The sequence below is a fragment of the Dreissena polymorpha genome, chromosome 3, assembly GCF_020536995.1.
Source record: "Dreissena polymorpha isolate Duluth1 chromosome 3, UMN_Dpol_1.0, whole genome shotgun sequence".
Lineage (NCBI taxonomy): Eukaryota > Metazoa > Mollusca > Bivalvia > Myida > Dreissenidae > Dreissena > Dreissena polymorpha.
In genome coordinates this window covers 43,133,404-43,149,631 of record NC_068357.1, presented here as the reverse complement: position 1 = coordinate 43,149,631, position 16,228 = coordinate 43,133,404, and the positions used below count along the sequence as shown (strand labels likewise).

At 36.3% G+C, this 16,228-nt stretch overlaps 2 protein-coding genes across 3 annotated transcripts in view; one reads left to right on the top strand and one right to left on the bottom strand.

Annotated features, from left to right (window-relative positions):
• LOC127873874 (spastin-like) overlaps positions 1 to 11,096 on the bottom strand; it is a 41,026-nt gene extending 29,930 nt beyond the window's left edge. For both annotated transcript variants that reach the window (XM_052417970.1, XM_052417971.1), the window contains exons 1-3: positions 10,703 to 11,096; positions 3,978 to 4,061; positions 1,797 to 1,880 (exon numbers count right to left, since the gene is read on the bottom strand). In XM_052417970.1, coding sequence (XP_052273930.1) covers positions 1,797 to 1,880; positions 3,978 to 4,061; positions 10,703 to 11,096 — 562 coding nt within the window. The remainder of the gene's footprint in view (positions 1 to 1,796; positions 1,881 to 3,977; positions 4,062 to 10,702) is intronic.
• Positions 11,097 to 11,762: 666 nt separating this feature from the next.
• LOC127872171 (serine/threonine-protein kinase PknB-like) lies at positions 11,763 to 12,545 on the top strand. Its single transcript, XM_052415504.1, has one exon. It carries the CDS (start codon positions 11,763 to 11,765, stop codon positions 12,543 to 12,545), a length of 783 nt encoding a protein of 260 aa, XP_052271464.1.
• Positions 12,546 to 16,228: the final 3,683 nt, after the last annotated feature.

Here is a 16,228-nt window from a genome sequence, read left to right as displayed (position 1 = left end):
ATGATGCCTTTAAAATTTAAATCTAGTTAGAAAAGTCTTTCATTAAATTTAACTTTCTGAGAGACTACAAATGCATAAAAATACGTATCTAAGTGGTAAAGGGTTAAGAAAATTGTGAATACACGTATACATAATAATTGATTTCTAAAAATCTGCTGGGTCCAATGACTATTCATGATTTAACCATAATGCTTAGGAAGGTATATACCTTCCTGGTTTTATAATCAGCTAACAATCAACAAATTTAATAACGCTATGGCCTCATGTCATGAAAACAGTATACGAAATATTGCCATGTATATTTATAATGCCTTTGAAAGACATACATGTATAGTGTTGTTAACTTGAATGCTTGTTTTGCTCTACCACTTTTAAATTATATGTGTTCATATTGATACTATACCTATATATACATTTTGTACGTGATTATGTATATGCAACCTAAAGTCTCTCACAGCAAAATAAAATCATGCCAAACTTATCCACAGAAAGCCTATTTCCCAGTATATTCTGCCTCTTAATGGGCTAGACTAAACACACTACATGAACAACACCAGTGACACTTTGAGCTTTTTAAAAGTATTTTAAGAAAAGTAAGGCCATATAATGAATAGGTCAGCTATTCGCTTAGTAGCTGGGTGGAATAATCTTAACAAACTTGATATTTTTGATGTTTCTTACATAAGAGAATCTTCAGTTTTCATTTAAATCGCAAAGCACTACCAGTATTTAATTATTTAAAATTATTATTGAGATTTGTTAAACAAAAGGGTTTCATTTAGACAGGATATAATTAAAAAGTTATCTTTGTCAATCTATTAGAATGCTATCCCTATAATAAATCAAACCATGCCAATGAAAAGCCTCATACAATTCTGGTGCAGACATATAGGAAAGGCTGAAACTGAAGAACAGAGGGCCAGTATGTTGGGTATAGGCAGGCATATAGGAAAGGCTGAAACTGAAGAACAGAGAGCCAGTATGTTGGGTTTAGGCAGGCATATAGGAAAGGCTGAAACTGAAGAACAGAGGGCCAATATGTTGGGTATAGGCAGACATATAGGAAAGGCTGAAACTGAAGAACAGAGGGCCAGTATGTTGGGTAAAGGCAGGCATATAGGAAAGGCTGAAACTGAAGAACAGAGGGCCAGTATGTTGGGTATAGGCAGGCATATAGGAAAGGCTGAAACTGAAGAACAGAGGGCCAATATGTTGGGTATGGGAAGAAATATAGGAAAGGCTGAAACTGAAGAACAAAGGGCCAATATGTTGGGTATAGGCAGGCATATAGGACAGGCTGAAACTGAAGAACAGAGGGCCAGTATGTTGGGTATAGGCAGACAGATAGGAATGGCTGAAACTGAAGAACAGAGGGCCAATATGTTTGGTATGGGAAGAAATATAGGAAAGGCTGAAACTGAAGAACAGAGGGCCAATATGTTGGGTATAGGCAGGCAAATAGGAAAGGCTGAAACTGAAGAACAGAGGGCCAGTATGTTGGGTAAAGGCAGGCATATAGAAAAGACTGAAACTGAAGAACAGAGGGCCAATATGTTGGGTATAGCCAGACATATAGGAAAGGCTGAAACTGAAGAGCAGAGGGCCAGTATGTTGGGTATAGGCAGGCATATAGGAAAGGCTGAAACTGAAGAGCGGAGGGCCAGTATGTTGGGTATAGGCAGACATATAGGAAAGGCTGAAACTGAAGAGTGGAGGGCCAGTATGTTGGGTAAAGGCAGGCATATAGGAAAGGCTGAAACTGAAGTACAGAGAGCCAGTATGTCCCAGTAACTCACTGAGCACGACCAGTCTGTCCTCTGCCATCACCAGGTTGGTCATCATCTTGTCCTGCAGGCGGCGTGCTCGGTCCCATGCCTCCCCTGCAAAACAGCACCAAGTATACAATTAAGTCATCTGTCTCAGTCTCCCAGTCCTTTCAGTGCAACCAGTTAACCCTTTACCTATTTAAGTTGAGGTTTAGATTTTATTTAACAAGCTGTTGGAAAAATTTCTCAATGGTCATCAGGGGTCGTATTCAAGAAGCATCTTAAGTTAAATTTTATTCTTATCCTAAAATTGGGAAATTTACTTAAGTGCTTCGTTTCAAATTGCAATAGATTTGCATCAAGATATACATTTAAATAGCATCATTATGCCAATGTTATTTTAGGAATACCAAAAAAACATGTACTTCCTTATTTAGTAAAGAAATACAAAACATTGTACATTTGAACTTAAGTGTAATTATTTAAGAAATGGCTTAAGATGTTTCTGGAATATCATCCCAGAGGTATTCACTGAAAACTTTTAACATAATTTGTCACAATGATGAACTCTTTGTTTTTTTTATTGTCAAAGGTGAAAATCAACCATTTAACCCTTTACCACTTAGATACATATTTAGACGCATTTGTAGCCTCTGGGAAAATTAAATTTAATTAAACCCCTTTCTTACTTGATTCAAGTTTTAAAGGCGTCATTTCCAATCCTTTCCAGATACTGAAGAGCAGCAAACAGCATAAAACCTGAACAGGCTGCAAATTACTTGCAGGCTGTTCTGGTTTCATGGTGTTTGCACATGGCCAATTTCACTTTGCTTCTGAGTGTGAAAGGGTTAACATACACTATTCCTGGGTAAGCTAATTTACAAAAACTTAAGAGCATATGCTATGCCATTAAGTTAACTGATAACTGCCCAGCTTGATTAACCCTTTACCACTAACAAACTTCTAATGATGCAATTGTAGTCCCTCAGAAAGTTGAACCCCTTTCTAACTAGATTCAAGTTTTAAAGGCTTCATTTCCAACCCTTAGTAACTGATGAGCAGCAAACAGCATAAAACCTGAACAGACTGAGTTACTCACAGGCTGTTCTGGTTTAATGCTGTTTGCACATAGCTATTTTCACTTTGCTTCTGAGAGGGAAAGGGTAACCATTTATTAAACCCCCTTTTCACAGAGCACGGCTCATACAATATAACAACAGTCTGTACATGGTGTAAGAAGCCAAAGTTTACCACAAACCCCGTCTAAAATCACAAGCTTTGATTGACAATGTGTTTGAACATTCAAAAAGTCCGGAGTTCATTGTTTGACAGAGATTGCTTGTGAAAACAATGGTTTACTTTCAATTGAGTATGTCTGAAATTGACCTTGGATGACCTGGTTATAAATACATGACAAGCAGTTCCCATGTTTTAATCATTTAAGACATATTATTTTTTAAATGCATTACCCTTTCCCACTTACAAACACATTTTTACATATTTGTAGTTCATTAGAAAGTTTAATTTAATTAATGACCTTTATTAATAGATTCAAGTTTTAAAGGCTTCATTTCTAACCCGTAGATACTGATGAGCAGCAAACAGCATTAAAACTGAACAGACTGCGAGTTACTCGCAGGCGGTTTCTTCAGGTTTTATTCTGTTTGCACATAGCCATTTTCAATTTGCCTCTGAGTGGGAAAGGGTTAATGTTGATTATAAAGTTCTGCAATCTGTGTTATGCTTACATATGACCATTGATCTGTTTGAATGACCTTGATCTTGAGCTAGGGGCACAGGTATTGCTAGTGACACATCTTTTCTACATGGTAATCAGCACAGACAGATGGATGCACACATACACATGTAAAAAGTATATATGCGCCATGCTCTGTGAAAAGGGGGTTTAATGCATATGTGTAAAGTCTCGTTCCAGATTAGCCTCTGCAGTCCGCACAGACTAATCAGGGACAGCACTTTCTGTCTAAACTAGATTTTTTGCTAATTAGAGACTTTCTTTAAACCGAATGAAAAGCAGAAAGTGTTGTTCCTGATTAGCTTGTGCCAACTGCATGGACTAATCTGGGATGACACTTTACACATATGATTTAAACCCCCTATTTAAAGAGCAGGACTCATACATATTAAGCAAACCACATACTTACTGATTGAAATTATGAAAGCTTTATTTCCCTTTTTGTTGTTACAAACCTTGCCCTTTCAATTCAATAGCAATGCCCTTCTGTAGCTCCCCTATTCCCTTCCTATACAGCTCCACAGCAACATCTTTACGTCCTGAAATCACAAAAACAATATCCTTCAAAACTGACTACATTCAAAACAAGTAACATACCAAAATTAAATAATGTTATTTGGTAAAACTTTAGTACTGGCAACCCTGCATACACAATTAATTAAATCCTTGGCTTCACATTTAAACGTTTCAAAATGAACATTTCAAGGCAAATATCATAAATACTACATAAATATATGCCAATAAAATAAGGCAAATGAATATGGTAACTTTATTGGGCATTTTTTTTTTTACTGCTAAGTGCTTCAAACATTTATTTGTTTTAAAAAACTTTAAAAACACACACACACTCTTAGACGTTTGAACTGTGCAAAACGATATAAAGGATATCAAAATGATGCATGGCAAAGTATGTGCTTGATACAAAATCTGTACAACATGCTTTTGCATCAAAATGGGTACTGCCATTTCAGTACTTTGTAAATACAAATACTGCTTCGTGATTGTGGCAATCATACTGAATACCAGATGGAAGTTCAGTCTGAACAATGTATAGCAGATACAAGAAGTTTTACACTCAACCATCAGCAGGTTACAGTACAGTGATTTTTTTCCTTCAACCGGTAATTAAGTACCCGAAAAACAGCACTTACCCGATTGGGAAAAATACAAATTGCCCAAATTGGCAATTTAGGTCCAAAAAAATTTCAATTGATGGTTTCAATTTTTTTTTTTTATCAAATGCAACATTTAGTAAGTTTCCCTATGCAGCTCTATGGCTTGAACATAAGTAAATATCATATATATAACTTGCCAACACTTTGTTATTTACCAATGGGGACTAGAATTTCCCCAATTTCTGGGGTTTTCGCGCAAATTTTTCAAAATTGGGCTGGTAACGGTACTTTTAGCAATTGGGCAAAACAAACGCTGCAGTAAGCCCCAAATCAATCATAATCTTATTAGAGTGAGCACTAGCAAGACTCTGCACCAATATTGAATGTGGCATGCATGGTAGCTACATACAGGGCACATCATACATATAAAATGTAATGTTAACACAACTTATTTGTGGTTTATTATGTTGCAGTTATTTTTTTCAATTCATGCGCATGCTCAATATTTTATTATTGATGAATACTGTAAATGTTAGAGCAGGCAAATATATTAACACAGTATAGCCTCAGTAGGGTAGCTAATCAGGTATGTGTACAATACAAAACAGACATCCATTTAACAGACTTTCTATATGCATATATATCATGGTGTGTTGTTTGTGTTTTTCATCAAATACTTAAGTTAATCACACATTTTATTATCAATCATTTAACAAGCAGTAACAAAAACAATCACTTAAACATATGTATGCAAGTATTTCATCTCCAAACAATAGGGCACCTAGATCCATGAGAGTGATAAGGACTTCTTATCAGTACCTGCACTTTCCACTTGACAGAAAGGATCTGGTATGAATGAAAACCAAATACAACAATGCCTGATAGCACATTGGACATGTATATGGGTGCCAGAACAATAGTGTTCCCCAGGCTAAACATGCATAACCAGAGACCCTTATCTGGCCCATCATAACTGTTTATCTTTGTCCAGATATTCACCAGTATTTTGATAGAATGTGAACACAAAGCAATGGACATTTCTGGTAAAGCAGGGCATTTTTGCCAATTCCTGCAGGTCAAGGTCAGAATTATGTGGGTGGGGGAGATTAACCCTTAACCACTTCTAAAGATACGTATTTTCACACATTTGTAGTCCCTTAGAAAGGTACATTTAATTTAAGACCTTTCTTACTACATTCAAGTTATAAAGGCTTCCTTTCCAACCCTTAGATACTGATGAGCAGCAAACAGCATAAAACCTGAACAGACTGCGAGTTTGCACATAGCTATTTTCACTTTGCTTCTCAGAGAGAAAGGGTTAACATGTGCTTTTTATCCCCACGCTTTTTGAAAAAAAGGTGGGGATATTGTGGTGATCTCCGCCGTCCGTCCGTCTGTCCGTCCGTCTGTCCGTCCGTCCTGGCCACTATCTCCTCCTACACTAAAAGCACTAGAACCTTGAAATTTACACACATGGTAGCTATGAGCATATGTGCGACCCTGCACTATTTGGAATTTTGATCTGACCCCTGGGTCAAAAGTTATAGGGGTTGGGGTGGGGCCGCGTCAGAAATTATCACTCATTTTTTTAGGTTATTTTACATTTACTTCTTTATTTCTACACCGATTCACTTCAAATTGATACTGGACCTCACCTATGACAATACGGTCAATCTCAACCATGCATGGCCCCATTCCCAACCCTGGGGCGCCCCGCCCACATAGGCCACACCCACCAAAAATTTCCATTTACTATAATTTTTTCATTTCTACACGGATTCACTTCAAATTGATACTGAACTTTTGTTATGACATTAGGGTCAATCTCAACTATGCATGGCCCCAATCCCAACCCTGGGGCGCCCGCCCACATAGGCCACACCCACCAAAAAATTCCATTTACTATAATTTTTTCATTTCTACACGGATTCACTTCAAATTGATACTGAACTTCTCTTATGACATTAGGGTCAATCTCAACTATGCATGTTCCCATAACCAACCCTGGGGCCCCGCCCACATAGACCACACCCACCCAAAATTGCCTTTACTATAATTTCTTCATTTCTACACCGATTCACTTCAAATTGATATTGAACTTCTCTTATGACAATACAGTCAATCTCAACTATGCATGGCCCCATTACCAACCCTGGGGCGCCCCGCCCACATAGACCACACCCACCCAAAATTGCCTTTTACTATAATTTCTTCATTTCTACACCGATTCACTTCAAATTGATACTGAACCTCTCTTATGACAATACGGTCAATCTCAACTATGCATGGCCCCATTACCAACCCTGGGGCGCCCTGCCCACATATGTCACACCCACCCAAAATTGCCTTTTACTATAACTTCTTCATTTCTACACCAATTCACTTCTAATTGATGATGAACTTCTCTTATGACAATACGGTCAATCTCAGCTATGCATGGCCCCATTACCAACCCTGGGGCACACCTAGGTCAAACATTCGGCGTGGGGATACGCGTCGGCCTCTGCCGCGCCATTTCTAGTTCTGCAATGCTTCCACAAAGAGTTTTATTTAGTGGTGCCTTTTTCAATGCCCATGGGATATACAGTTGCCACAGCATTATCTTGCTTTTGCCCAACACTCCTAGAACCTACATCAAAAGACTTATGAAGTTCGACTGACAACCTTGTTTAGGGTAATTAATGTCATGCCTTTACATTTTTACATCCCTCTATAGTAATAGGCGTCATTACTAAGGACTGTGTATTTTAAACTTAAAAGGGACTTATTCAGATATTTTTTTTTATCTTGTATAATATCATCAAATTAATTAATTACACAAACAGTAATATTTGATAAAGTTTTTAATCATTTACATAACAAAGGAAAAAATGTGATTACTCTAGGGATCGACCCTGAGAAGTGTAAAAGGGAAAGCTAACTTGCTATGACTAGACCAAGCAGGCTATTCAATAGGTAATATAGCGAAATCATTTTGTCACTAATACCGGTACATGTTTTTGCTAAATAATTGATTTATAAAAGCTTCACAACTTTAATTTATACGATTATGATTGATGATTATCAATAAATGAACATATACTTCACATTTTTCTTTGTCAGAAGAGTTACTTTGCTAACTTGCATATAATGCATTTATTTTTTTGTCCATACCGTGCCCTAGTAACAAGCCTGTCCTGAAACAGATCCAACTATTTTTTGCCAAATTGGGAAAATTACTTGTACCAGCCCGATTGAGAAAAATGTCCGCAAAAAACAATAAAACTGGGAAATTGGTGTACTTTATTTTTGCTAGCAAATATTTATAAATTGATAACTAAGTTTTGTAAAGTTGTCAATATTATATTCATATAAAAATCTTTTTTTCGGAAACCTTCAATTAGGAATTTTTTTAAGAGCAATTGGGAAATTTGTAGTTTTTTCCTAATTGGGAAAGTGCCGTTTTGCAGTTCTTTATATAGAAGGAAAACAATAACTGGTCTGCCTATCAATTACATTAAGAATGAGGCTCCTGTGATAATGTCCCAAACAGTGGCTCTGAGCATTTTGTTTATTTTACATTACTATGCTTGAAAATAAATACAAACATAACCACAATGAGAAAAAAACAGGTATAATTGCATTTCAACATCATTCTTCAACTTAAATAATTCAAATTTATCCATATTTCATACATGTTATTTATCCTTTTCATTAAATTTCCACATAAATTGCAAAGTGAATCAGACTACTGTGCTAATGTAAACACACTTTCATATATTTGAAAAAAAAACACTTTCTTTCTACAGATTCTCAGAAATGTTGGCTGCATGAAAAATTCTACCATAAAAACTGTGCGGGCACATCAGGGGGAATACCGAGTCAAGATTGGAGGTTTATTTCCGGAAATCTTTTAATAGTAACAAATATGCCGAAATGTACTTGAACAAATGTCGAACGTTCGTTTTTATGAACGCTTATGCTATTGCAATAGAGAACTCTCCCTTTTCGATGTACATCTTGATACCAGGCCAATACGCAAGTAGTTTATGTTATTGCAAGTGTGTATAGAATTATTGGCTTAGCATGGTTTAACATACAGTAAATAACATTGACATGGACTAACAGGATTTAAATAAATCTTTGAATGCAACTTGTTTAAATTATTGTTGCATTCATTCAGAAATTCTGAGACTCATATCCTTAACCAATCAATACAGGGTCACCGGACGATACTTTATACGAACGTTGACGAGTGACGTCACGCGCACCTGCTAAATGACCCGAGTTTCTACTGGAGGGCAAAAAGCGCATATACAGAAGCTCTATCTCAATATCTATCTCATAGTACTGCCTTGACAAAATCAACGTTTTTGTTGATAATCATGCATAATATCAAATATAATTTTAATTATGATGTCTGAAAAGACATAAGCATGCAAGGAACTTTATTTTTGAATAATTTTGTTATTATTTGTTTTTACTTCAAACGAACTCGGGAGTGGAAAACCATTTAAGAGCACATACGGTATATGGTTACCACAAAAGTTCTCTACTTGCACTTCTTTGCGACCATTTGAAGTTAAAACAAGTCTCAGAAATTGTAATTCTTTCAGAATAAAATAGATTTAATGAACGAAAACAATTGAGGATGAAGACAAACAACAAATAGATAGATTTTATCTTAGCAACATACCTGTATGCATGTAGTAACCTCTATATGTCTAAATAAACTAACCTTGTTACACATTAAATTATCGATTAATGTTATTGATTTATTTAATTGTTACACCAGTTTTGACACTCTGTGTTGCAGCATAGGTGTTAAATTGCACCTTTGTTCATCACAAATCGATTATCTCGTTATGATCGGAGACCGTCCAGACAAAGACAACAGGGTGTCATAAACCAAGGCACATTGGGTCCATGCCATAAACCACATGTTGCAGACGATTGTCTGTTCATTAAACACAATTCACGATACCTCCATGACATCTCTTGGCATTTTGAGAAATCAGTAAAGCCAAATTTTAAAGCAAAAAAGAAAAGTGGCTTCAATAAAATATTTCAACATTACAAAATGACGAAATCTGTCAGAAATGGATTAACAGGAACTAGTGCATTATATTAGCCAGTTAATTGAATCATTATAATACAGTGTTCAATAAATATAATTTTAACATATTGTGCAGTATTACTGCTACGTAATTAAGGGATCCGGCAAATGTAAACTTCGCTAGTACGTGTAAAGATTTTACGTTACTTCAGTGTACACAATACCATCATGAAAAGAAGCTATCACAATATGGTAAAAAATACTTGCGTTAAAGAAATGAAATTTATAATGTGTTTATAATAGAATGCTAGACTTTAAATTATCACTAATTATCACTAGCACGGACTCTAGATGACAATATACGCTCCGTGTCACTAGTAAAGAGATTTCAATATACATGCGAAGACAATTCAATTTGCATAATATGCAGTTTTTTTTCCGCGTTTGTATGATAAAATTTATTAACATTGGCATTCAATGTTAACGAAACGAAAATTTATTGATTGGAAAAGTATATCACCATAACATTTAAATTGTTTATGTATTCCGTTTTTGGCTTTGTTTGATAATTGATTAAATGCACCTCTTACAAGCTGATGAAAAAAACCTATCCATACCACTAATAATTATTATCAAATTAATAAGTGTTTTATTATTTTTGCAATATCATTTATTAAAGTCTACTATCAGAAACAATAAGGCAATTTCATTGTTTTGTTTTGTGGGATTGTCAGTATTTAGTATTCCCACCACGTTTACTCTGATGCTTATAACTACATTGTTTTTATGAAGAGGGATCGATATATATATGTGAATATACATTTATTGGTACTAAATATAATATATTAGAACTATTTTTTTTTAAGATATTCATTTTTATTTCACATTTGTTATCAAAATATTGACGAAGCAAAAGCCCTTTATACATGCTTTACGTTACTGTAACCAGTGTTTTTGCCCTCCAGTCAATGCGCATGCGCGGAAATATCGAAATGTAAACAATAACAATCAACGTTCGTATAGTTCATACCGTTATCTTCTTCGTCAATTTTGAGAGCCTTAGAGAGGTATTCAAATGCCTTTCTGTGGTGGTGTTTCTGGGAGGCCAACACAGGGTCGGCTGGACCTGGGCTCGTGTTCGTCCTTGATGTCATTGTGTCACCGATCTCGGCATCACTATGTCTCTGGTATCCGGACCTAGAGGAAGCTCGGTTGGTCAGGGCACTGGCCCTGCATACGAGCAGTTCCAAGATAACCCAAAGTTGGAAAGCAATCGATCGCAGCAATGAGAACACTAACAAAACAGGGGACGCAATAAATCTGAAGTTACGTCTATGAAATGATGTGTCATCAGCCCGAGGATGTTTCGATTTATTTTCTTGTCTTTTACGCCCCCAATGTCTCCCAAAACCTTTCCGATTCATTTTCTGGCTTGGTCGCCATTTCTCCGAAATTCACATTTCATTTAACTTTTGCCCGGTTTGACACTTTGACAGCAGCATTATCGTTTTTTTAGCGTCTGAATAGACCGGGAGTCAGGATGTAGATTCTGTGTCATGCGGATTGTTGCGCCAAATGTCCGTATGACGCACAAAGATGTCAAAGGATTCCGCATTGCCTGTTTACATAATGACGTCATACGGGAAATCCCGATACTCTGTGTTATGATTGGTAACGTACCGATACATACATGTATGTTGTGCTTGTCACGCCTTTTCAGTGTTGATAAAATCGTTGTAGTGAGAACAGGTGAAATGGAGAATTCGGAATTAAGCAAAAGGAAAAGGAAAATACAAAACGTTAATTCGGACGAGGGTAAAGAAAAGGTAAAAAGCCTACAACAAATATGCAGAGCTACAGTGCTTTCAACAGTGACATTAAACCGTGTGAAAAACGTACGTAATCTTGGATTACCTAATTTACTAAAGGATTACCTCTCTTCGTTTAACATTCCGAATGATTTTGACTTGGATGGATTTTACATCGATTATCATTGCAACTTTCCGAACCATGTACATCACAAAGTGCATCAAATTCATCCAGGTAAATGCCTAATCGACGGTGCAAAAGTTTTAATCAAATCGCAGCACATGACAGAAGTGTGTCGTACATGCGAGACCTCTGGCAAGTGTGTTATGATGTCCAACAAGGATCGCGCGGTATGGCAACAGCTGAGGCATAAGAATCTCATGTCATGTCTGATGTCCATCCATGACCCAGTGACAGAAAGATTCTGTTTAGTTTTCGAATTTCCAGGAATTACATTGCAAGACTTTGTATTCCGAATGTTTCTTGCCAAAAGCAACGTTCCAGAACTCATATCATGGCAGGTGTTGTCAAAACTCGCCTCTGTGCTAATCTTTTTAGAGAACAATGGGATTTTACCTTGGGAATTATGTCACCCACAGAATGTTGTTATTACACAACGAGGGGAGATTAAATTAGAGAACCTGTTGCTTTATCTGCCAGTGAAAGACGGCTCGAGATACCAAACTAACACATCTAAGAGGATGTCGCCTGAGCAAATGAAAGGCGAATCTGCGACTGCCAAAACATTGGTTTGGGGACTGGGTAGAATATTGTACGAAATCTGTGCCCGTCTGCCCGTTAAAGAACCCTCTGTAAAAACTGCCACCCCACCACTTTGCTATCACCAGGCTGTCAACTGTACCAAGGATTTGTCTCGTGTAATGTGCGAGTGTTTAAGGAACAACCCAAGCTCTCGACCTACGCTGCAGTCGTTGCTCGAACGTGCCGAGCGTCACGTGGAAGTACTGGCCGCTAACACGTGGAACTGGAGGCTTGAATCAAACCTGGTGACGCTGATGCAGTGCTTAGACAGACTACCGTTTTCGGGTGGTTTTCTGCGATGATGTCGGATATCTTATTTAACATGGGAATGTCTGTTACAAAAAGACATACCGTCAATATGCGGACCCTGATTTGGCATTAATATTGACCAGTGATATTAATGCGTTGCCATGATGAGTATAATAGAGTATAATATTGGTATTGGTATAATATTTCATAGAGTATAATATTGGTCTCATTTATTTTAATATGTAATGTTATCTTTATTTTCATATATATGTATTTTAACTTAATTACTTTATAGTATTACCAATATGCCAGATATGCCTTGCATTCCACTGTGTTCTTCGTTGCTGTATAGGATTACAACATTACGCTTTGATTCCTACCTGAGGTAATTGTAGGGTAATAGATTGTTCGTAAAATGTTTTTGCACATTATTTAATCCGTTTTTTTTATGTTTTATACCCCACCTCTAAAAGTAAGCAGGTTTTTATGGATATATTTTTTTTTAAAGAATAGTAAACTTTATTTTTGATTTGTAATACCAACTTGCTGGATGCTTTTTATAGTGATTTTATTCGATTAAGCTCATAAGTTATTTATACTATTCCAACTATAGTTTTGTATCATTTTATTCCATACGTGTTCTGCTGTGTTTTAATGTTGGCGTATGCGATTGAACTGCTTTGTGAAGAATTTATGTTTATTTTACAAAACATTTCATCATTTTTTATTTGTGAAATAAAATATTTAATATTTAAATAAATATCATGCATTCTTGATTTATTCGTTATTTCAAAACGCTCCGAAGCATTTTTCTGTACAGATTTTGATTTTGCAGCTAGCACCTCTCCCGGTATTGTCACCTGTACAAAACAAATATTGATCGTTGAGATTTCAGCCCTTCTCTGAAAGGGAGAAGTGCAAACACAATCGCGTCTCCATCGATTTTCTAATATACCTGTAAACACTTTGACGGAAATCTGAATCTTTGACAGGCTCGACAGTTTGCAAATTGTAGCTGATTTCGATAGTGGTTACAATCCTGTTGTAATTAGCTGTTGACATGTCATTTGATGTCGATGTTGAATACCAGAAGATATCATGTCCCCAGGGTTCAACCCGCTTATTGCTTTGCGTATCATGTGCAATCAAGATCATAGTCATGATAAAAAAAAAAAAATTAACTTCGTATGTAATCTTGACTATTTGAATATTTGTAAATTCCGTTAATGTGCGAAACTAACATCTAGATGCTATGTTCTGGTGTTGCCGCTTTTCAAGATGGTAAAAAAATAATCGATAGTTGGATTGCTTTAAAAACATTTAGCACAAATGAACAGTTTTATTTCTCAATTATATATTTTAAAGCATGGGCTGTTTGTGAATAAATTAATACAGAAAACTTAGCGGTTATTATTACGTATTTTGAACTAAGTATAGTCCATGTTCATACAGAAACTATATTTGACTTATTGTGAACGAATAATCGCAATCGTTTCGGGTTGTGAAGGTATGAACATAATTATACACGTCTTAAGTGTGAATTTAAGATGAAATGCGTTGTCGTGAAATCAGATTGTTGTCGTCAATTTAATTTAATTGATTTGTGTTAAATAAATTGTATCGTCTCTCCGATATGTTAAATAATAGATTGAGTTCGATCTTATCGAACTTATGACTGGCTTGCTTAAGAATATTTATATGAAAGTACTGAAGAACACAAGTTTTTATTTTAAAGAGACACGTTAACAGATTGTCGAAATGACGATTTTTGTCTACTTTTTGGGACGTTTTCGTTCATGAGTTATCAATATCATCATACGAAAGCAACTAAATTTCAAGCAGTTAGAAACAGCGAAACAATTGAACAGTTGTGATTGTTTCTGTTTCGTTATATTTTGTGATAATATGTGGATCTCTTGTATAAAGCATGAAATGCGGATCGTTATGTTACAGGGAAGATGACCGAGTTGTTAAGGCGAACGCTTTTTTCATACCAGTGGTTCGCGCACAGGATGGGTAAAATACGTTTGTTCATTGAATTCTACTCTTATTTAATACTGGAGTAGTTTAGTTCCGAGGTTTGCATTTATACTTTTTATAGCATTAAATTACAAACTTGAAGTATCAAAACATGTGTCTAAGTCTCTTTAACTGTCAAATATAGGAACAACGGCACACAACAACAAAGAAAAAACAACAACAAAACATTGCTATGGTGGATCAAAATATTATGGTACGATACATTGCTAAAGATAAACTACTAACATGCCAGGAATTTCATCTGCTTAAATTTCTCCATGGTGCCAGAAATCCAGAACCGCCCTCAAAACTACATCTCATATTCGTTTTGAGCAATTATCCGTGATTATATTGTAATTTGTATCCCATCGCGAATGTGTCTGGCAAGTCCCGGCACTACCGCTGCCTCGACATGGACATGAGTTTATCCAGACACACGTCGGTCTATCCGAGCACAGCCGATATGACCTTCAAAGTCTCGGCGAGGCGCGCGCCTGCCTTCTAAATTGTGCGGCTAATGATCACAATTATTAGGCTTTTTATGAAATTTCATGGCTTAGCTGATTCCGGAATTATGTTGACATTTTAGGAATTTGCATTCACCTCAATATGCTATAAGCCCGTTTCTCATTTTATGTACAATTATTTATTTAAAAGATTTACAAAATTTGCTGCATGAAGGTGATTTAATCATTGGCAATTTGTTTTGCTGATTATATATCTGTGATAAATGCAATTATGAAGAATAGGCACAACAGTCGACAAACATAATTACTATTAGTGTATAGATCTATAACGGGAACGGAAACAACTGTTGACATTCAAATACATTCTGACCACGCAAATTAGCTTGTGCAAATTACTCATTCACGGCGAAAATACGATCATGGAGATGTTAATTTACTGTTAAATCACGACAAATACACGTACACCTTTTTAATAACCAGGAAGATACAGCATTTCACAGTTACCGCAAAACGTGTAGTTTTTCAAAAAGATGTGATAATATTAATATTGACTGTCATATACCAAACACTTAACATCAATTTCAAGCAGTTTTCAAGCAGCTTCAGGAAATCTTCAGGACAACCGTCTACATATTTTGTGTTCCATTTTCCTGTGAACTGGTCAGCGGTTTTACTGAGGCCATCTTCCCCGCAAATTTGCGTGGTCGACGTGCAATAGGCCCAGCTGGTCAGAGCTCAATTATTATACACTTGAAACGATTTTTTTGGTGTTATATACCGGAATCGCCTTGTCGGTCGGTCGTTTAGTCTGACAAGACATAAACGCATTGTGTCTTTGTTTTTCATAAATGTGAAGTAGCGAACAACACCATTTTGGGATAAATTTTACTAAACTGAAAATTGCAATACCGGGGGTACCTGTCAACTTCAATTGCTGTTCTTGTTTTCATTTGTACTGGCAACAAAGAAAGGCACATTTTAATAAAACGACCATCATACCATCCTCTACCATACTGTACAACACTCAAGTTGTTCCATTTGCTATTGGCCTGAAACATGGGGACAACTGGAGACAAGATAACATAGCGTTTGAACCCACGGAGACAATGGTTTACTCGCTTCGTTGAGAGGATGTTTTTTTGTGTTTGTCTGTCTTACTAATCTTGAATAATGACGTTTCATTTGCAACAGACGTCGCTTCAATATGACGACACATTCCACCTTCACTGTTTTTTTTTGCTTAGAAGAGA

What these genes read in the sequence shown, in the direction of transcription:
- LOC127872171 (XM_052415504.1), top strand. Translation starts at nt 11,763, where the DNA reads ATGACAGAAGTGTGTCGTACATGCGAGACCTCTGGCAAGTGTGTTATG.